The sequence below is a fragment of the Biomphalaria glabrata genome, chromosome 9 (genome assembly GCF_947242115.1).
Source record: "Biomphalaria glabrata chromosome 9, xgBioGlab47.1, whole genome shotgun sequence".
NCBI classification, from domain to species: domain Eukaryota; kingdom Metazoa; phylum Mollusca; class Gastropoda; family Planorbidae; genus Biomphalaria; species Biomphalaria glabrata.
The window spans coordinates 2,918,266-2,941,541 of NC_074719.1; the positions used below are offsets into that span (position 1 = coordinate 2,918,266).

At 35.6% G+C, this 23,276-nt stretch overlaps 1 protein-coding gene across 1 annotated transcript in view; it reads left to right on the plus strand.

Annotated features, from left to right (window-relative positions):
- LOC106059768 (uncharacterized) overlaps window positions 1-22,142 on the plus strand; it is a 34,904-nt gene extending 12,762 nt beyond the window's left edge. Inside the window, exons 3-21 of the mRNA XM_056041099.1 lie at window positions 910-1,040; window positions 5,511-5,611; window positions 8,875-8,969; window positions 9,498-9,694; window positions 10,538-10,616; window positions 10,780-10,885; window positions 11,087-11,170; window positions 12,052-12,201; window positions 12,735-12,851; window positions 13,441-13,520; window positions 13,790-13,994; window positions 14,667-14,795; window positions 15,721-15,845; window positions 17,024-17,060; window positions 17,279-17,325; window positions 18,642-19,210; window positions 19,490-19,591; window positions 19,959-20,150; window positions 22,007-22,142. Of these exons, the coding sequence (XP_055897074.1) occupies window positions 910-1,040; window positions 5,511-5,611; window positions 8,875-8,969; window positions 9,498-9,694; window positions 10,538-10,616; window positions 10,780-10,885; window positions 11,087-11,170; window positions 12,052-12,201; window positions 12,735-12,851; window positions 13,441-13,520; window positions 13,790-13,994; window positions 14,667-14,795; window positions 15,721-15,845; window positions 17,024-17,060; window positions 17,279-17,325; window positions 18,642-19,210; window positions 19,490-19,591; window positions 19,959-20,150; window positions 22,007-22,142 (2,682 nt within the window). The remainder of the gene's footprint in view (window positions 1-909; window positions 1,041-5,510; window positions 5,612-8,874; window positions 8,970-9,497; window positions 9,695-10,537; window positions 10,617-10,779; window positions 10,886-11,086; window positions 11,171-12,051; window positions 12,202-12,734; window positions 12,852-13,440; window positions 13,521-13,789; window positions 13,995-14,666; window positions 14,796-15,720; window positions 15,846-17,023; window positions 17,061-17,278; window positions 17,326-18,641; window positions 19,211-19,489; window positions 19,592-19,958; window positions 20,151-22,006) is intronic.
- The last annotated feature ends 1,134 nt before the right edge of the window (window positions 22,143-23,276 follow it).

Genomic DNA, 23,276 nt, shown 5'->3' on the forward strand with positions numbered 1-23,276 from the left:
TTGGAAAATTGTAGATTGTTCTTTGGTGGGGGAGGAAGTTAATACTGTCCAGTTTGTTAGGCGTAGTCATTTCTCTGTACATGGCTCTGCCTGTGTTTCCTGATGCCCATTGGTTGAGCCACTCCTCTTTGTGATTGTTGACTAACATTGACCTTAGGGTGAGGTAGTTAACAGGTCTTTCTGGTTGTTCCATAGATGAACCTGCCTTTGATAGCTTATCTGCCTTTTCATTTCCCATGATGCCAATGTGTCCAGGGATCCACTGTAGTGTTTGAATGACTTAAAAAAAATTGAAAACTTGAGGCCCTCAAAATAATTTGAAATTTTGTGGCACTTTGTTTTCTTTCACTAACCCATCTACCCTACCATGTTGAATGTTGTGTTGAATAAAATTACTCTCACTTTTCAGGAGAAATCATTTGTTTTCTGATATTGATATCTGTTTTTTTAAAACGTTTTTCAAGAATATTTTAATGTTGTTTTTTTTTAGTTGTAATAGACACATCTTTATCAATACTGTATTATTATTTTTTTTTTACTTTTTACCATGAGTCTTTGAGGCTGAATCCATTTAGTTTCTTCAAGCTCAAAACTCAGTGAAGACTGGGATTTTTAACTTTAAGATATGTAGGATGCCTGTGTACACCCACCTCTAATAAGTACCTGGCACATGGGAAGTACAAGCAGTTGGTCATTGTGCTGGCCGCATGCCACACTTAATAAACCATCAGCGATAGAAATGGAAGAGATTTAAATATTCATTGATTGTGAGGTTTGAAATGATTACTGCTTACGTTACTTACTTTTAAATACTATTTTAAAACCTTTTTAAAAAAATATAATTTGATATTCTACAGATACTTTAGTTGGACCTAAAAAAAATGTAAAAGTGAAGATTTTATTTTTTAGGCAGAAAGCGGTGAAGGTCGTGAGTGGATGTTGTCAGAGCAGTGTCTGGAGGACATGCTGGATCATGTGACCAATCTTCTCCATGCGGACAATCTGTGGACAGCCAGCAATGCTGCACTTGTTATTGCCAGGTAAATGTTGCACTTGCTATTTCCAGGTAAATTCTGCACTTGTTATTGCCAGGTAAATGCTGCACTTGTTATTGCCAGGTAAATGCTGCACTTGTTATTGCCAGGTAAATGCTGCACTTGTTATTGCCAGGTAAATGTTGCACTTGTTATTGCCAGGTAAATGTTGCACTTGTTATTGCCAGGTAAATGTTGCACTTGCTATTGCCAGGTAAATGTTGCACTTTGTCATCGCCAAACTATACTACATTCTAATTGCTCTGTAGGTGGAGCACACCACTAGTTAACACTTTGACTTTTAAGGTTTTTTTTTACTAACTGAAACAGGAAGCAAAGTGTTAGAGTTGTTGCAGAGTTCTGTTGGGTCACTGAAGTAATTGTGTAGGATAATGTTGCTGCCAAATGAAAACCTAACTTCATAATCATCAGTCAGGAGCAGATGAGACTCTTAATCATACACCAAACAGAATCATTTATATAGTATATTCTCTCATTGTCCTCCTTCAGTCCTAGAACGACTATGGTTCATCTCAGAGCACACTTCCTCATGTGGCTGTGGAGCCCTATTTTGGAGAGACACTCCCGTCCCGGTACGTGACGTTTTGGCGCCGCCGTTTTGGCGACGGGACGTTTTGGCGCGAGCCGTTTTGGCGACGGGACGTTTTGGCGCGAGATATCATTTGACGATAATTTAATAAGCACGTAACTTTTATAATAATGTTTATTTCACTATACCATAATATTGTATGTATAGTATAAATTCTGACACCGTTCAGCGAATTTTTTTTTTTTAATTATAAAGGTTTTGCTTATTTCATGAATATAGGCCTATAATAAGTCAGATTCCTGAATGGTAATGACATGCTATATGTGAGTTCTGCTAATCGCACTGGATGACATTTTTGGATTTCTTTCCAAAAGATTTTGTTTTTTATTTGACATTAGTGTAATATACGAATTAGCTAAGTGTCACACTGTAATATAACAAAAACCATGTTAACATCTAAAGCTCTATTACGATGAATGACGACAATAACTCCACACATAGTAAAGATCAAGACACGGAATGTGGTCAGTACAAACTCTAACGTGAATCCACCAATATAAACAAACACTCTGGGCGACAATAGATAGAAACAAATTCACGACACTATGATACTTTGAAAAGATATATTTTGAGAAATTGGGTAGGGGTGATTGGGTGACACATCTCGCATTGACGCAGGTAGAGTTAAACAAATGAAGACAAGACCAGCACCGAACACTGGTCGTTGGCGTCATGCGTCTGGCGATCATCTCCTTGGGAATGGTCATTACATGTGACACCTATCCCGCCCCCTCTCTTCTGCTCACATTTCACTCCTTGTATATACTCTTTCCTCCACCCCTCCCCTCTCTCACGCGTAAGACGATAATCTGTTTCTAGCAGTCCACTTGACATCCCTAGGTGCGAATTTATAATCCTTAATCTTTAATTCCGAGGGCGGCCCAAAGTCTACCCCTCTCTTTCAATCTCTTCGCCCCTACGTCTTTATAAGCTCGCGTACTTTGGACCATTCACTAATCATTTTATCCAGTACGCAGACAGACTAGAAAAATTTTCGCCATTTTATTCTATTATATTTCTAACTAAAAACCTGGTGGCAGTCTATATAAAAAATGGAAAAAGTCCAGTCGAAGCGAGGAAAAGACAAAATTTCGCATGAAGGATATCTCTATGTTTTCGATAAGTTTAGTGCAGACCACTCTAAGAAGTTCTGGCGTTGTGAACTTAAAAATGAATGTAGAGCTCGTCTACACACTGATGCTGTAAACAACGACCTTGTTCTAAATCAACAAGGCCAGCACAGCCATGGAAGTGATGCTGCACAACTTCAGGCTGCCTCTATTTTAACAACAATTAAAAAGAAGGCTGCTTCTTCCACAGAGATACCATCTTGTATCATAAACAGCTCTCTACAGGGAACTTCAGCAGCAGTGCATGCAAAAATGCCAAAGAAAGACGCTTTGCGTAAAGTAATTCAGCGTAAAAGAAACGAAATTCAAGGAGCTCCTCCACAGCCTGAACATAGGTCAACTTTGACTATTCCAATTGAATACCAAAACTATATAGTTTCACCTGAGCTGACAGAAAAGTTTCTTTTGTATGACTCTGGAGAAAATGACAATAAAAGAATTTTACTATTTGGTAAAGAATCAAATGGCAGCTGGAGCAGTCAAATGAAAAAGCTTTACGTAGATGGGACATTCAGAATCTCCCCTTCTATATTCTCACAGATCTACGTTATTATGGCAGAAAGAGGTGGTTTTGTCCTGCCTGTCCTATATGCACTACTGCCAAACAAAGAAGGAGAAACATATCGCCGCATGTTTGAAGCAGTGAAAGAGTTGTGGCCAGATCTTAACCCTTCATCTGTTTCTATGGACTTTGAGCAGGCTGCTATCGGAGCTCTTCAGTCAACATATCCGTTATGTGCAATACTTGGCTGCTTGTTTCATCTGACAAAAAATATGCGAAAGAAATTGGCAGATGAAAATCTTCTTTCAATGTACAACAATGATCCAGAGTTTGCTTTGGCAGCTAGAATGATAGTTGCATTAGCATTTGTTCCCATCGAGGACTTGGATATGGCTGTTGAAACTCTTGCAAATGAGCTGCCTTTACATCTTACTCCGATAATCGACTGGTTTGAGGACACTTATATTGGACGTCTGAACCGCAGTAGAACTCGACGATGTGCTCCTATGTGGTCTATCAGAGAACACTCAATGGGGATAATCGAACAAACAATTTTGCGGAAGCAGCACATCGGCGACTACAAGCCGAGTTTGGAATGAGCCACCCAACCATATGGAAATTCATTGATGGAATACGAGCTGTCCAGAAAGGCCGTGACCTTATATATGAACAATATATCCGGGGAGACCAGCCTCTTTCTAAACGAAAAAAGTATATTGACACAGACAAGAGAATCAGTGTAATTGTACAAACTTATCAACAGAGGAACATCATTGAATACCTCAAGGGACTTGCACACAACTTTTTAATGAACTCTTGAATTCCAGCGACTTAGGCAAATAACCATGGTGTCTATGTATACTTAACTTAAAGTATTTTGAGAAACATGTATTATATTTTTTACTTATTATTAGCAAGTGTTTGGTATGTATAGCTGGAGATGCCATACAGTCATCAAATAAACCAATGTTAATGTAAACAAATAATTGCATCAATTTTTAGTCTATCATCGTTTCATTTTGTTTTTGATTTTTTTTTTTAATTTTAAAGTAATATCTTAAAAAACTTTTTGAAAATAAAAGTGTGCCTCTTAATAAACAAACATACACAAGCCAAAATGTTTATTAAAGAAAATGATGTGAAAAACAAACACACATTTACATTTAGTACGTGAAAACACGTAACACAAACACTCATGCAAAACATAGATATGAATAATTCTTTTAAAAGAATTAATACAATAAACGTACATAATGTATATCGCGCCAAAACGTCCCGTCGCCAAAACGGCTGGCGCCAAAACGACCTTCGCGCCAAAACGGCGGGGCCAAAACGGCGTCGCCAAAACGGCGGCGCCAAAACGTCCTGCTTCGTCCCGTCCACAGATAGCACAGGTTACGGTGGTTTTGCTTCGGTGGTAGAGGAGCTGGCCCTTTTTCGGATTGTACGTTTGTCTTTCTGAGCTGAGACCCATGTACTTTCACAGTCCGTAGCTTTTTTGGTCACTGTCATATTATATTATGAGGACTTTAATCTTGATTCAACAAATAAGAATATGTTTTTAATGTTAATAATACCCCCCCCCCCTTTCCCTCTCAACATGCATTCTCACCATTCCACATTCACACAATGCTGTGCATGTAACATCATCATAATCTTCATAATCATTGGAAGCACAATAGTTTGCTGTTGTTTATCATAATTCTGATACACAGCTGAGGTCATTGGTTGGGCATCTGTAATCACCAGGTGCTATTGCACTTTTCCACTTCATTCTACTTCTGGTATGTACGCCATCTGCAATCTAGGACCCTTCCTTTATGCATGCTCTTCATGTGGATCTATCCAGTGCCAACTTTTGTTGTCCATTTTGAAGAGCCTAATGTCGCATTTTGTATTTGTCATAAAAACTGCAAGTAAGCGGCCATTTAAACCATGGCTGAGATTTATGAGAAAATGAGAGATATTGGTCCAACTGTCCAGAAGTTTTAAAATGTAGCTATCAAATAGAATCATATCCCATGATTATTTCTAAGAGAAAACCTTGGGTTAAAAACAAAATAGCTTATGTTAGCAGCTTCAATGCTAACCCCCACTCCTCCTATCAGTTATTTTGTTATTCCGTTCTGCTGGAAAATTTTTAGATTTAATTAAAAAAAAAAAGAGTTGACTAAATGTTGCCAACTAAAATGTTGCCAACTTGTTTTTTCACTTTGTGTTTTTTTTCCCCCAAGGATGTGTATTTCAGAGCTGGGTTGCGCACACATCTTAAAGCATCGCAACTCACAGAACATTCTAACTAAACTTATTCAAGTTTTGGGAGTGGATGAAGCTGGTAAGTTTCTGTGTGTTTATTGTCTCTGATGAAGTTTCTTTACATACAAGCTAAAAGCTAGACTTGCTTGTTCACAATGAAGTCGACATAGAAATTATGAGCTGGGATATTGATACCTGTGACTTGTTTAGGTAATAAGGGCTAAGCAAGTCCATGCTGTCTTGAAGAAAACTATATCTGGAAACTTTATTTTTATGTTTGCTATGATTTTATAGTTATGACATGATTAGGAATTCATAAAAAGGGAAAGTTTTTCGACTTAGAGACAATGACGTGACTAGTAAAAACAAGACGAGGTTTTGAGGAAGAATAGCGAAAAGTAAGCAGACTACTTCCTTAGAGAGAGGAAGCTTTTATGGACATAGAGATTTAGCTTGATGACATTCGATGGTTCCCTGCATTATTATTTAACTTATAAATCGACATCATTCATCAGTGTCGAGTACCTTAGTACTGTTGGCTTTTCCCCTGTGTGTTATTTCGCTATTTGAATGTTACAAGTCACAGAGTAGGGGTGCCTAACAGCATGTGTGTTTTATAGTACAGTAAAATGAGTTTTTACTTGTTTTTTTTTTCCTTAATTAACCTGGGTTTTGATCTTGTTATTGAAATAAAAATCATTCAATCACCTCCCTTGTAAAAAAGAAGTCAAGTTCTCCTCTCAGACCTTGGATCTATAGGGCAGATGATGTAAAGGTCACTTGTTTCTGTGGCAGTCGGGCAAAGAAAATGACACTTGTTAACATTCACACATCTGTATGGCTGTATTGAAATTCTGAACAATATAGTCTTATAAAATACCTGTAAATTTTTTTAAAAATTTAAAATTTCTTGATACAAACCAAAACTAGACAAATTGTCTCTCTTTTCATTTTTGTTAATTCAACAGAGAAAGGATTATCTTATGTAGCTGTAAAAAAACAAACATTCTAATTTGAATATGAAAAGCCAAATGAACATATTGATGTAGTCTTAATAACCTTTATTTCTGCTACCATATCTATAAATTATTAAATAAATAATGATGTCACAGACTCAAACACACTTGCATACAATCTACACATTTCTTTTGCATACAATCTACACATTTTTTTTGCATACAATCTACACATTTATTTTACATACAATCTACACATTTATTTTGCATACAATCTACACATTTCTTTTGCATACAATCTACACATTTCTTTTGCATACACTCTACACATTTCTAACTATACTTTCCTTTGAACATTTTCATTAGATTTTGTAAAAGATGACCTACTAAGTAAGTGACATGTCCCAGATATCTGTACCCTAATGTTTGATTTATATACGCCACAGAGGCACTTTGTAATGTTTTATACTCATATCGTTGCCTTTGTCTCCCTTAGAACTGTGAAGATGATACATTTTCCCTCAGACTATTACATTCCCCTCCATTATTACATTTCCCCTCCCCCACTATTACATTTGCCCTCCCCACTATTACATTCCCCCCCCCACTATTACTTTCCCCCCCACTATTACATTTCCCCTCCCCCACTATTACATTTGCCCCCCCCCACTATTACATTCCCCCCACTATTACATTTCCCCTCCCCCACTATTACATTCCCCCCACTATTACATTTCCCCTCCCCCACTATTACATTTCCCCCCCCACTATTACATTCCCTCCCCCACTATTACATTTCCCCTCCCCCACTATTACATTTTCCCTCCCCCACTATTACATTTCCCCCCCCCCACACTATTACATCCCCCCCACTATTACATTTCCCCTCCCCCACTATTACATTTGCCCCCCCCCCACTATTACATTCCCCCCACTATTACATTTCCCCTCCCCCACTATTACATTTTCCCTCCCCCACTATTACATTTCCCCTCCCCCACTATTACATTTCCCCTCCCCCACTATTACATTTTCCCTCCCCCACTATTACATTTCCCCTCCCCCACTATTACATTCCCCCCACTATTACATTTGCCCTCCCCCACTATTACATTTGCCCCCCCACTGTTACATTTCCCCTCCCCCACTATTACATTTCCCCTCCCCCACTATTACATTTGGCCCCCCCCCCCTATTACATTTCCCTTCCCCCACTATTACATTTCTCCCCCCCCCCCACTATTACATTTGCCCCCCCCACTATTACATTTCCCCTCCCCCACTATTACATTTCCCGTCCCCCACAACTACATTTCCCCTCCCCCACTATTACGTTTCCCCCATCTATTATTGTGTACCGTTACATTGCCCAGCTGTAATCCACGTAGTATTTTATGTCCATTTTATAGGGCATGTTAGTTGAGCTGCCAAAGTGAGATATTTGGCTCTAAACCTTTGCCTTGGATTTATTTATTGTTTTTATTGCTTATGTATCACTGTCCTGCCCAGCGTGTAAAACAGTACACAGGAATTTATATACTGTGTGAAATCATGATTTAATTTATTGTAAGTCTGTTTAAATAACATTTAAAGTCCAGTAGTACTCTGTAAATCTGATGTATAATAGTTGAATTGGTTATGTTTTTTAAAGTGAATGATATTCACTGAATTATTATTAAAAAGTATTTCATATGTATAACAAATTTTCATTGATAATAATCAAGACTATAGACACCTATTTGTTTCCTATAAATATCCCAATAGCATTTATTTTAATAAATGTCTGTATCGCATATTATGGAGGTGCAAAAACTTCTTCTTAGTTATCCTTTATACATTTTTAAATCATAAATTTATTTAAATGATTGGAACCAATATTGTTATTTAAATTAAATATGTGGGCTACATAATTGGAATGCGAAATGTTAATGTGATAAACCCTGTAATTTGAAAAATGTATCTACCTTCATTGTTTTCTCAATATTATTGACAATCTTTTAATAGATATGAAGACAGAATTTTGTTGTAGTCTTTTTATTTATGTGATCATTGTTGACATGTGTAATTATATTTTTATTTTGTTTTGTTTATGTTTAACTCACCATATACTTAACACTTTTTTTATTTTCATGTTTTTTTCTTACATTTGTGAATTTTACATTAAAAAAAAAGATGGATATCAACCAAGAAGAAAATAAAGCTAATCTATCATGATACACTGTTAATTTAATTGCCTAAATGTAAAGATTGTTTTGGTATATACAAATCCAATAAAAAAAATCTTTCAAGCTTAATACAAAAGAAACATTTTAAAATGGGTCACTCAATTTTGCATATATATAATTTATTATTTTATTTAGACTAGCTTTTTTGTTTATATTACTAGGTCGAGGGATGAATGCAGCTTTTGCTATTGGCAGACTTTGTGACATGGACAAAGGAAGGGAAAGATTAATGGCTCTGACAGAATGTGAAAAAATGGTGACCATTTTTTTTTAGACACTACCCTCTACAAGCCTTCTAGGCCAGCTATTTAATGTTGCACAATGGAAAAATTATCAGGGACATCAAAAATATTGTTGTTCAAGTTGGTTGTATAATAGGTGGCATAATGGGACATTTAGAATTATAGAAATATAATGATGAGTGGATATGAGTACTCTGCTCTTTCTGTTTTTAGAACAAGATTTTGAGATGTATATAACTGCAAACATTGTTATTATATAAATAGTATGGTTTGCAAACTGATATTGTCCATATTTTCTATATCTTTATGAGAAGGTTTTGAGATATATATATATATATATATATACATTAGACAAAATTGTAGTTATATTTTATAAATTTCACATTTTCTTTTCTTTTTTATTAAATGGCTATAAGTTAAACAAAAATCTTATTTCTGTTAGTTAAGAAATGAGCTATTTATATTTAATAGCAATGATTTGTACACTTCATTTGATGTTAGATCTTCTAATGAGTATATTCCTTATGTTCATTGTTTCTTAGATTTCCTCCCTTGCCAAGATGTTATGTTGTGAAGATGCTGGTGCCAGTAAAAATGCTTGCTTTGCTCTCAGTTGCCTGGCAACCAGCCTAGATGGCCATGCACGTCTGCTGGGTAATGCCTACTCAGAACAGATCTTGAGAACATTGTCTCAGCTACTGAGTGCCCCTGATACAGAGACTGGATGGTTCGCTGCCATGTAAGAATAGGTTAAAGAAACATACAAGCCTGAGTGAGACTTCTTCTTCTAGATCTTTCTGTGTTTTTTTTTTTTTGATGTTTTGGTTGTTCCCTCAGAATTGTGGGAAGCGTGGTCGAGAGGCCAAGTGCACTTGAACTTGGCTTGGCTACCTAGAAGGGGGCTCGAGGTTCGACACCCGACTCAGGCAGAGTTGTGTTTACTGAGCGCATAAAGGCAGCACGGAAAACCAACTCTTAGATACCCCCTCCCCCCACTGGTCCACAAATGAGATTGGACCAAAAGTGCTCTGAGCATGCTATAAGCATGAAAGTAGCGCTATATAAAAGCTATAATAATAATAATTGAAGATTATTACATCCTAGCCCATATCTCCTCCTATCCAACTGGGGATGGCAGCTGGCAGGGTTTGTCAAGAGTGCATACCATGGCTGCCTGGTCGTGCGGTTTGCGCGATGGACTGTCGTTCGGACTTATCGATAGTCCCGGGTTCAAACCCTGCCCACTCCCATCCCCCGTCGTCCTGCGGGAGGTTTGGACTAGGAAGTAATTATCTTCAACTCTGAAGGAACATCCGAAACATGTAAAACATTTTATCTCATGACCAGGCAGCCATCCCTCTGTTACCTGTAAATGCTTTTATAACCAATCCCTTTGAAAATTAGGACTGCTATTTTAAGTTTAGGAAGTTGAGAATCTTTTACCTGTTTCCATCATAATTTCTTCCTAATTCGAGCATTTAAAAGGTAACTTAGTTAAAGAATTGCTTTATTGTAAAGTAAAATGGATAGAACAACGAATGACATTTAAAGTGAAATAATTTTTTTGTTTGGCTTTTATCAGGACACTTAGAACGTTAGCCAGTCAACCAAAAGGTTGTCAAAGGTTGAGAGCCTCAACCAACGTTTGTGCCGCTCTTAATGTAAGATGTTACACTAGAAGTGACTCTTTAAGTGATAAAATAAAAAATGTTACCATAAAAAAAAAAGTCTTATCAAAACAGTATTAATGTTTGAAATGTATATTCTTAAGATGTTCAGTATTCTTTATTGATTATTAAAAATCTACGTCTCTGCCCTATATAGAAAGTACACCAACTTACTGAAGTCAGCCAAGACTTAAAAGAGGAAGTTTTGATAACTTTAGAAATATTGAAACCATTAGATCCGCCTGATCCTCCGACTGTCACTGGTAAGTCCTTGTCCAGCAGTTCACAATGGATGTGTTATTGTATTGAATAGTAAGTAGAATAGAGTAATCCTGATCATCTTTTCCCATTAATTTATTTAATACAGTTTATAAAATTGCACATCTCTTGTATTAAAGTTAAGAATTTTTTTTTATTCCAAAATAAAATCTCCCAAGCTAAGTTCAAACTATTCTTTTCAACAGTTTTAGGTCCTACTCTGTGTGATGTGAGCTGGTCTCCTGTAACTACAAAAAGTGGTTTTGATGTTCAGTATCAGCTTTATGAAGGTGTGTTGGAATGCATACTCTGAAAATAATTATTTAGATATTATTTAACATGATTTATACAGTGCTCTTAGCAAACATAGTGTTTAACTTCAGGCATTTTAAAAACATCCACAAATTCAGATGGTGAAAAGAAAATTTAGACTTCCAGCTTACAAAGGCTTTGTCTGCATCACAGGTAGCAAAATATGCAGGTCACTAATGGGTCTGCATTGTTAATTTTAGTTCATAAATATTTTTTTAAGCCTCACTGTATACCTTCTGTTGCATTGATTATTTATAGTTAATGCAATAAACTTTTAATTTACACCAGACATTTAGAATTCTTATTTTGTGCATCAGAGTACATCTGTCATGACAGTAATATGTAAAAATATGCTTTGTAAAATGTTTGACATGTTATGGATGTTTCTTCAATGTTAAGATAATCTACTTCCCAGTCCAAACCTCCCACTGGATGACAGGGGATGGAAGTGGGCAGGGTTTGAACTTGGGACCATCGAGACAACTGAACGACAGTCCAGTACGCACACCCCACAACCAGGCAGCCATCTAAAAGCTAGAGTGTTTCAAATAAAAGTAATGGCAAGCATGTCTTACATGTCATAAACAAAAATAAATTTTACAAGGCAGCCTTGTCATATGGTATGCACTTCAGACAGTCAACTAAGAAGTTTGAGCTAGGATTTTATAATTAATATTTCTGACCATCACCTGAAACTTGCAAGTCAAAATCAATGAATGTATTGTCCTAGTTAATGTAGTTGGGCCTTAAAGAAAAATAAAAGGATATGGATATTAAATGTGCCATGTACTAAAGTGTTTAGGAAATGTCCTTAATACTGTCAGAAGGAACACTGCTGTGTTATTTTATTACTCTACAGGAAATCACTGTTGTTACAGGGGCAACAACTGTCAGTTTGAAGTTAACTCCCTTACTCCCAACACAGCTTACACTTTCAAGGTGAAAGCCATAACAGAAGTTGATGAAAGTTCCTTTAGTGAGTCAGTGCCAGTGACAACTGAGGAAGATAGTAAGTTGGACGTAGCCTAGATAGAAGACATTATCTACACTCTCACTTTTCTCTTTCTATACAGTGAACTTTCTCTTTCTATACAGTGAACTTTCTCTTTCTATACAGTGAACTTTCTCTTTCTATACAGTGAATTTTCTCTTTCTGGACAGTGAACTTTCTCTTTCTATACAGTGAACTTTCTTTTTCTGTACAGTGAACTTTCTCTTTCTATACAGTGAACTTTCTCTTTCTGTACAGTAAACTTTCTCTTTCTGTACAGTGAACTTTCTATACAGTGAACTTTCTCTTTCTGTACAGTGAACTTTCTCTTTCTGTACAGTGAACTTTCTCTTTCTGTACAGTGAACTTTCTCTTTCTATACAGTGAACTTTCTCTTTCTATACAGTGAACTTTCTCTTCCTGTACAGTGAACTTTCTCTTTCTGTACAGTGAACTTTCTCTTTCTGTACAGTGAACTTTCTCTTTCTGTATAGTGAACTTTCTCTTTCTATACAGTGAACTTATTTGACATATTACAATTTTGTCTTCAGTTCCTGAGGCTCCACAGAATCTCAGAGTTATTGGAACCACAGCAACACAACTAAAAGTAGCTTGGGATCCCCCAGAAAAGTTTAATGGCATTTCAAAAGGATATTACGTTTATATAGGTATGTTCAGTTGATTAAATGTGTCACACCCAAATTTATTTGTAAGTAGTTCCAGTTACAACAGATCTCACCAAGTCTTTGGATAAAACACTACACACCCAAGCTCCATCTGCAAATTTGAGTGTAATTGAAATCTAATTATTTACACTTGCTTTGTCTTTCCCTGTGTCAAAGTAACACGTTGCATGCTTCTCATTGTTTTTAAATAATAGAGAACATTCAAGCTATTGTTTTGTTTCATGTTTCCTTACATTTTACCTTTACCTAATCCTTAGTCTGTTGGACCGTTGGGGCACAGAGCAAGATTTTGTCGACCGTCTTTCTCCATTCCTCCCTGTCTTTTGCCTTGTTTAAAACCTCTATCAATGGTAGGCCCGTCCATTCTTTTATGTTGTCCTCCCATCGCTTTCTCTGTCTGCCTCTTCTTTTTCCTGGTACTGTTCCCTGAAGGAAGATCTTTGCGAGCCCCGTAGATCTTGTAAAATGGCAGTATATTTTAAGCTTGCGTTTCTTTACAATAGATTATTGTTATTATTATTATTATTATTATTATCATTAAGTTATTATTCTTTACATGTTTCCTACCTAGGTAAATCTATGATAGAACACACATCAGAGCAGTCTGTTATTATTTCTGGTCTAGCTTCCAACACATCTTTTGACATTGAGGTAAGGGACAACAAAAGCAATAAATATGTTTTTATGCATAAAGTTCGAGACTAAAAATAAAACCAATCTGTTAATCCTATTTGGAGAATGAGATATTTTGAGAAATGAAATGGATAGACCATCTAGTTATATTGAAATTATTTTCGTTGAATACTCTGTTGCTACTATTTCCCAATGTGCTTTTGATAACTCAATTTAGAATATAGGCAATAGATTTTTTTCTTAAAAAAAATACATAAAGCTAAAATTCAACATGTCATATTGTATAGGTATGTGCAGCCACATTTAAAGGTAAAGGTCCTAGAGCTTCCTGCACAGGAAATACGTCAGAAATGGGAGCTCACTGTCCAGGAAAACCAAATATTCAAGTCCTGGGTAGAAATGAGATGCATATAACGTGGGATCCTCCTGAAGTCCCTATGGGAAGAATCACACGCTACGATGTAGTGTCTAATGGAAAAGTTATTTATTCTGGTAAGCATTGAAATACATTTGGATAGCTTATGATATATCAATGATATTGTTTAGTGAATTCACTTTAAAATTTAATAAGAATCTTTAAAACCATTTTTGAAAGCTAAAAAAAGTCTCTTTTAGGCCTTGAGATTGAATATCTTTTTGAACTCTTATTATGTTCATTTAAAATTCTGAACGGATGTTTCCATCTCATCATATGTACTTACCAGCTGTTTATGTTTCTTGATGTTTTAAATACAAAATGTTGTTTGGATATAGCCTTTTTTTGTTTCTATTTTAACACATTACTTGAAAAAAAAAATGGAATCAAGAGATTTTAAATGAAATGGTCACTTTTTTTTTTTTAAATAAAATTTTCCAAGCAATGGTACTATATGGAGGCGCGGTGGCCGTGCGGTAAAGCGCTTGGCTTCTGAACCAGGGCCCGGGGTTTAAATCCTGGTGAAGACTGGGATTTTTAATTTCGGGATCTTCAGGCGCCTGAGTCTACCCAGCTCTAATGGGTACCTGACATTAGTTAGGGAAAAGTAAAGGCGGTTGGTCATTGTGCTGGTCACATGACACAGAAACAGATGACCTTTACATCATCTGCCCTATAGACCACAAGTCTGAAAGGGGAACTTTATTTACTTTACTTAATGGTACTATATGGTGTTTACTTTCTTGTAGGCACAGACTTATCTTTTAGTGCCAGGAAACTGACTCCAGACACTGAGTACACATTTACTGTCATTGCTTTAACCAGTGAAGGGAAGTTTGAGAGCAAGTCAGTCAAGAAAAGGACAACTAAAGATGAATGTAAGCTGGCTTTTATTAAATAGGCCTTATAATTAGAAAAAAAAATTATATTTAGTGAGGATTTTTTTAAGCCCATTTGTACATCAGCATGGCTACATTCTGGTATGCTTGTGAATATTGGATTCTAACTGCGGAATAAGAGAGAAATATCCTAGCATGGTCCAGTCTCTTTTCTGAATGTGTGTGTTTGTGTGTGTGTGTGGGGGGGGAAATGGTTTCATGCTGTAGCAAACACAACTGAGCCTGAGTTCAATCAATATTTCAGTCTACATCTGGGATTCGAACCTGAGCCCCTCAGTTAGCAAAGGAAGCAGCCACACTTCCCAAATAATTTTTTTTTTGATTAAAGAAATGTTCAATTTCCTGTTTATAATTTATGCCACATACTCACTGCTACACTTTGTCTAGAATGCTGTTTTATTGCCAAAATGGTCTTTGGTTCTAAACTTTATCTTCTTAAATGGGTCTTCAATCTACTAGTGTTAATTCCTTATTTTATGCTTTTGGTTTTATTAGAAAGTTATTAAAGTTCCTTTTTCCAAATAATAAGTAATGCAAGTAAGGTATAAGTCTCATTTTCCAACAGTCTGTTAAAGGACATGACGCCTGGACTCATTTCTTTTTGTTTTACTTGTTTCGGATGTTCCTTAAGAATTGGAGATGAGTACATCCTAACCCAATCCTCCTCCTGGATGGCAAGGATGGTTGCAGGTAGGGATCAAACCAAGGACCATAGAAACATTTCATAGCACATACCACATGACCAGGCAGTTACCCAAATAGTAACTACCTTTTAGGCAAATGTCAGACACTATGAAGAGCTATGCAGGCTTCAGAAAATTTTAAATTACACAAAACATCTGTGATCTTATTGGTTGCTTCTATGTAAAAACATTTCCATGATATTCTTTGTGATCCAATCAAGATGAAGTAACCAGAACACCACTTTACCAACCTCCAAAAAAAGAAGAGGAACTGCCAAAGCCTGTAGTTAAGAAGAAAAGAAAGTCTGTTGGGGATGCAAAGTCTGCAAGGTTAAGAAGTGCAAAGGTCAGTATTTCAACTTTGAACTTTCCTGATTTTTTTGTTTTTAAGACTTGTGATAGAAGAAGAAGAATAACTAATGGTATCATTTAAAATCACAAAGATTTTGATAATGTTAAAATCTGTATTTAGAGGGCCATCGAATAGTTATTTATGCTTTTTTTTTTATATACATGTAAATATGTTTCTTCAGATATCCAAGCTCATACCTCCCTCTTGGCAGGGAAGGGGGGGGGGGGGGTCAGCACACAGTCAGAGTTTGAGCCCCGGGCTGCCATGGCCATTGAATGACAGTCCAGAGTGCATACCACAGGATCAGGCCCCAATCCATTTTAGTACAAAAATATTTTATTTCTAAGTGAAGAATTGTACCCAGAAGAAATTTACCTTATGTTCAAAGTCTGAAACAATTAGACATAATAAAATTGTAGCTGTTTTGAAAAAAAAACAACTTTTTTATTATTTAAAAAACAGATATAACATTTCAATATATTTTATAGTTTTTTTTTATTAATTAGCAACGTAAATATTTAATTACTTTGTTTTAAAGACAGCCAATCCATTGTCTGCTGACAGGCCTGAAACAATTAGACATAATAAAATTGTTATTATTACTATTATTATAGCTTTTATATAGTGCTACTTTCATGCTTACAGCATGCTCAGAGTGCTTTTGGTCCAATCTCATTTGTGGACCAGTGGAGGGGGGGAGGGGGTATCTAGGAGTTGGTTTTCCGTGCTGCCTTTAGGCGCTCAGTAAACACAACTTTGCCTGAGTCGAGTGTTGAACCTCGAGCCCCCTTCTAGGTAGCCAAGCCAAGTTCAAGTGCACTTAGCCTCTCGACCACGCTTCCCACCAACATTTCAATATATTTTATAGTTTTTTTGTAGTTGTTTTGAAAAAAAAACTACTTTTTTATTATTTAAAAAATAACACTTCAATATATTTATAGTTTTTTTTTACTAATTAGCAATATAAATATTTAATTACTTTGTTTTAAAGACAGCCAATCTGATGTCTGCTGACAGGCCTGAAACAATTAGACATAATAAAATTGTAGTTGTTTTGAAAAAAAAAAACAACTTTTTTATTATTTAAAAAATAGATATAACATTTCAATATATTTTATAGTTTTTTTTTTTATTAATTAGCAACGTAAATATTTAATTACTTTGTTTTAAAGACAGCCAATCCAGTGTCTGCTGACAGGCCTGAAACAGGTAAAATCAGTTTTTACATTTGATCTCCATATATTGGTATTATAAGATAAGAGCAGCCGTAGATTAATGTCTCATATAAATGTATATTGTCTCACTTTTCTTTATACAATATAATTCTGTGAAATTATAAAATATATTGGCTTTTTTTTAGTTCATTATATCAGTAGGTCTAAGTAGTTTTGCATCTTTAGTTTAGACATTTTTTGTTACATCCACAGCTGCAGTCAGTGAGAAGCCTCCTTTGCCTAAAAATGAACCATTGCAAGTAAGTTTGTTGTTTTATTGCTAGAATCTGATTGGAAAAGTTGAGGGTTAGAGCAGTGGTTCTCAACCTTTTGAGATGTGAGAAACAATATTTGTATATGAAAAATTCAGTCTTTGGTGCATTATATAAATTGATACAAATTCAATATTTGTTACATGTCCAGATGAGGAATGGTGGCTGAGCTGTAAAACGTTTGGCTTCTAAACTGGGGATCCCAGGCTCAAATCCTGGGGAAGACTGGGATTTTTAATTTTGGGATCTTTGGGCGCCTCTGAGTCCATGCAGCTTTAATGGGTACCTGACATTAGTTTGGGAAAAGTAAAGGTAGTTGGTCATTGTGCTGGCCACATGACACCCTCGTTAACCTTAGGCCACAGAAACAGATGACCTTTACATCATCTGCCCTATAGACCTGATGGTCTGAAAGGGGAACTTTACTTTTTAACATGTCCAGATGACCACGTACATCAAGCAATGATCACATACAAAGGCCTGAAAGCTTCAATTCATGAGTTTTAATTCTTTATTTTATTTTCGGCAATTCTGTGAAGTTTAAAGTCAAATAAAGAAAAGTATTTTACATAACACCTTTTAAGATGTTTTGTTCTTGGTTTTTGTAGTTCATAATTTGAGATGAACTAAAAAATATTTAAAATACCCGGTACTTGCATATCAAAATGGTTAAAATCATTCTCATGACAAAAAACTTGGCTTTTTACAAGAACATATCTGTGTCAATAAAAAACAGCCTGTCTACTCCTGCGGTTACTATTAGTGTTTAATTTTTGTTCTAGAATATTGATCATAGATATGTCTTGATGACCAAGTGGTAAATTTAAGTGCTTGGCTTCTGAACCAAGGGTTTGTGATATCAAATCTCAATGAAGACTTAGATTTTAATTTTTAGAATGCCCAAGTCCAATGAGTACTTAACATACATTCGGGTGGTAAAGATGATTGTTGCGCTGGTCCACCTTAGGAGAGCTTTACACTCCACACTCCATTTAATATCATCAGCTGCTCTCACAGATCACAAGGTCTGAACCTGAAATGTTTGTGAAATGTTTTTTACGTTTTTTTCTTGACATTCCTTCAGAGTTGAAGATAATCTACTTTCTAGTTCAAACCTCCTGCAGGACGATGGGAGATGGCAGCGGGTAGGGTATGAAACAAGCACTATTGAGACGACCGATGGATAGTCCAGCGCACATTCTGCATGACCTGGCAACCTTTCTTTTTTATTGTTTATAGCATCATGTATATACATATAAGTTCTATATTTGTAGTAAAATAACTTGTTTTAAATTTTTTTAAAGAAACCCAAAACACCCAAGCATGATGCAGTAAGACCTAGAACGTACAAAGACTCAACTCAAACACCTAAACCAGTCACTCCTATCACGCTGAGTTTTATTTCAATTCAAGGTCCAGGCAGTAACTTCAGTGATTCTCCAAACAAAGGACTTCATCGGTCCAAAACATTTTATGAACAATCTCAGCCTGTGTTTCAGTTGCAGAGGTCCAAGACAACTATAATACCTAACAAACCTTTTACTAAGAAGATTATCTCTAGAAAAAAAGATGGTGATGGTAGAGCCAGTGGTGAACCTCTGAACCGTGACCTCACTTTAGCTTCAGATATGGCTCCAGAAGTGACAGGAAGTCATTCATTGTCTTCTGGTCCTCAGGAGGACATAACTGAACTGTCAATATTGCTGCCAACTCAGGACACTTCTATTTTAGAAATTCCAGACTTGGACAGAAGATTAAGTGCGGCATCAGATGTTTCAATAGTTAGTCGGCCTGTTAATGATGTGACATCGTACAGTGCACCAGTCTCAGAGATGAAGACAAGTGATACAGACAATAATGATATGCGACAAAGGTAAAAATATAATTGCAGCTATAGCATCATTTTGAAACCTAAACCACTATTGTATTTGTATAAGTGAAATATTTAAAAAATTCATATCAATTATAAATTAGTATAAAGTCATAAATTATGAACTCACACATGATTTTTTTTTTATTTGGAACATGGTAAATAATCCATGATACTATTGAAATTTAGATATTTCAGAAGATCTCATCAATAAACATGTATTTGTCTTATCGAATATTTCAAAATCAAGAAATGTCATTCTTTATTTTACTGTGAGATTAGGCCAACAGAATCCACTGTGCAGGAATCTAATGATTTAATTCTTACTGAGGTACAGCCATTGTTTCAACACAGAACTACTTCCTTTATCAACAGCAGTAACAGGTGGGAGACACATTGTTTTTGTAAAACTCTAAAGAGGACTCACTTTAGTTTATGTATAGTAATTATGTATCTGTGAGGTGAAGTTATTGTTTCATCAGAACTAGTTGTGTTAAGAGTATCCATTAGAAAGCCTGCTATCCTCCCCTTTCCAGCCTTTCTAGTATTGAACTAGATGTCTACACCTTCCATCTTAGTCATGGACATTCAAAATTTATTCACAGTCAAGCCCACCTAAAAAATAACATTACATTTTTATGTCTATTTGCTATGCTCTTTTTGAAGAACTATGTATCGTTGCATTGTAATAATGTTTTTTTTGTTAAACCTATCCATGCTGTACATTGACATCTTGTTTTCGTCTTAATAGAAATGTCAAACAAAAGATAGATGTCAATAGTGTGCCTCTCAACATAGTAGAGACTTCAACTCTCCTGAAAAAGTCACCCAGCTATCCGACCAGTAAGTTTGTATCTACACAGATCAGATCACCATCTAACAAGGTTTTGTCCAACGCACTTCACAGAATGAACACCACAGTGTCACAGTCTAGTCCAGGCAAGTAAATTAGTAACACTTTGATGTTCCATTTTATATTCAGCATCTTTCTACATAAAATAGTTGTTTGCAAAGGTGATGGCACCGTAATCATTAGATAAAAAAAAGGACTGTTCTCCGAGGCCAGCGTCTAGTTTACGAACTGAGGCTAAATAGGCCGAATCGTTGGGACGGTTGTAGAGGTGGGAGTATCACTAGAAGTGCGGAGATCTTAAAGGAGATTATTTTAAGTACAAGTCATTTTAAAGAAGCATTGTAAAAAAAAATGTTGGTAAAATATTTGACATGTTTCGGATATTCCTTCAGAGTGAGAACCTCCCGCAGGACAACTGGGGATGTTAGGGCAGGTTTTGAACCCAGGACCATTGATATGATGGAATGACAGTCCAGTACGCATACTGCACAACCAGGCTGCCATCCTTGTTAGATTACAAACTTTTGCATTTTAAGATACACATATTGTCACTAAATATGAGAAGTTGTGACTTTTGCAAGATTTTGAGCTTTGTCTTGTTGTGGTTAAGCAGCTAAAAAGTAGGATGTTAAGAAAATACAAATTTGAAATTCTTTGGATTCCCGCCATACAATTTTATGTCTAATATGTACTATTCTAAGATTGTTAATAAAAAAAATGTCTTTAATGTGCTTGAAATAAAATATAAATGTGTTTGCTTGCACACTATGTAATAATAATTTTATTTATAAAGCGCTGTTAACAAATAAAATGTAGGCTCAAGGCGCTGTAACAACATTACAAACAAAAACATGAGAGCTAAAATGACAGTTAATCTAAAAAAGTTTTAAACAGATAGGTCTTAATGTTCTTCTTAAAAGTGGTGTAGCATGTTGTCTGTCTGAGATCAATGGGGAGTGAGTTCCAAACCTTTGGTCCGTGAACTGAAAAAGCACGCAGACCGTCTTCAAGTACAGATTGTTTCTCAACAGTGCATCATTTGGAGACATGGTACAAGATGTAATCAATCTACTCTAGGACTTATAGACTTAAATTTTGAATCATCTTTCAAATGTACCCTAAATAAGTACTTTTGTGCATGGAGGCTGTAAAATATTGTATTTCTATGATTAGTAGCACATATTTCATATAAAGTATACAGAAAATAAGAAAACAAAACTATGGAACACTTAAAAGTTTCTATCTGCAAAAGATTTACTATAGCTTTTAGCATCACCAGTTAGTTAAATCTAAGTTTTAAATTGATGATTGCTATTTTTTAGAGGGTTATATTGTGAATACCTTTATATTTGGTTTAAAAAAATAAACATTTTGATAAAGAAATCTTTTGTTCTAGGATTGTGCACTTCATATAGACTTTCACTGCTGCTGACATCAAAATAGAAAATCATATTCTCTTCTACCTGATGCTATTTTTAGCAAATCTTTTATTGTAGGCTTTTTGTCTAGAGCAGCGGTTCTCAACCTTTTATGCTTGGCGACCCCTTTTTACAACCCCCCACTCTGTTAAGACCCCTTCCACGCAAACACATGCAGCAATAGAAGAATAGACAATAACAATCCATATTTTCGATGGTCTTAGGCGACCCCTGGCAAATCGTCAATCGACCCCCCAAGTTGGGGTCGCGACCCACAGGTTGAGAACCCCTGGTCTAGAGCATCTCTTATTCTCTGTGTTTCACAAATGTAAAAAAAAAAATAAGATTACTGTAATTGTAAATATTCCAACATTTACCAATTTACATAATCATCTTTTTTGAAGTGACGTCTGTTTCATATAAGATAAGATAAATCTTAGTAGCCAATTTTAATGCCACAGTCTTTATTCTAGTTAAATTTCTCAATTGAACATTTCATTAACACTCAAATATTTTTTATCCTTGCAGCCAGTTTGCTAAGCAGACGATACAAAAATATGTCCAGAAGTTTGACACAAATCAACATAAGGTCAAGGCCCACTGGAAATTTGTCCAATCAAATGTTGGCTCAGAAATTTACAAACAGAAACAATTTTTACATTGACAATAATTTCTTCTCTTAATACACGTCCAGCAGTCTAAATACACGTCCAGCAGTCTAATTACATGTCCAGCAGTCTAAATACATGTCCAGCAGTCTAAATACACGTCCAGCAGTCTAAATACATGTCCAGCAGTCTAATTACATGTCCAGCAGTCTAAATACATGTCCAGCAGTCTAATTAAATGTCCAGCAGTCTAAATACACGTCCAGCAGTCTAATTACACGTCCAGCAGTCTAAATACACGTCCAGCAGTCTAAATACATGTCCAGCAGTCTAAATATATGTCCAGCAGTCTAATTAAATGTCCAGCAGTCTAAATACACGTCCAGCAGTCTAAATACACATCCAGCAGTCTAACTACTTCCTTAATAAGCATTTTTTCTTGTGTGTGTGGATGCAAAAGACTTGATTGACTCTCTTAACCTCTAAATGTAAAATATTATATCTAACAAAATCTTTATAAAAGTTATTAATGTTGGTATATTTAATACCTGGTCATGTGGTATGTGCTTAAGATTGTTATCATGACACTTCAAACCAGTTCAAATCACTTCAAACCAGTTCAAACTGTGTAAGCACTGTCAGGAAGTATGAGCTAGAATGTAATAATCTTCATTTACAAAAACAAAAATAAACGCAGCATTAGAAGCTGAAGTAGGGATTAAGGCATGATAGATAAGGATTAAGACATGATAGATAAGGATTAAGACATGATAGATAAGGATTAAGACATGATAGATTTGTATCTTCAAAAGTGGGCATTACAAATATAATGATGTTAAAGCAATCAACTTCTAATACATTTGTATACATTTTTAAAGTTATTTTTAGGTTTACTTTAAAAAAAGTAGTTTGTTTTTCAGTGCCTAGGTGTACACATTGCTCCAGAGATCATTGTACAGGTTATATTCAGTGGCTATTTAATTAGCGTTGTTGAAATTATACATTTAAACAAAATATTTTCAAAATGAAATTTAATTTCTAAAAATTCTATTTTTATATTCTAAAAGAAAAGAATTAAGAAAAAAAAAAGTTCAGGAAAGTCTATGATGTTGTTTGTCAGTAATGATAGGTTACAATTTTTAACTCTTTTTAAAAATTAAGTTATGATGCCAAGTGTGTGTATGTCTGTG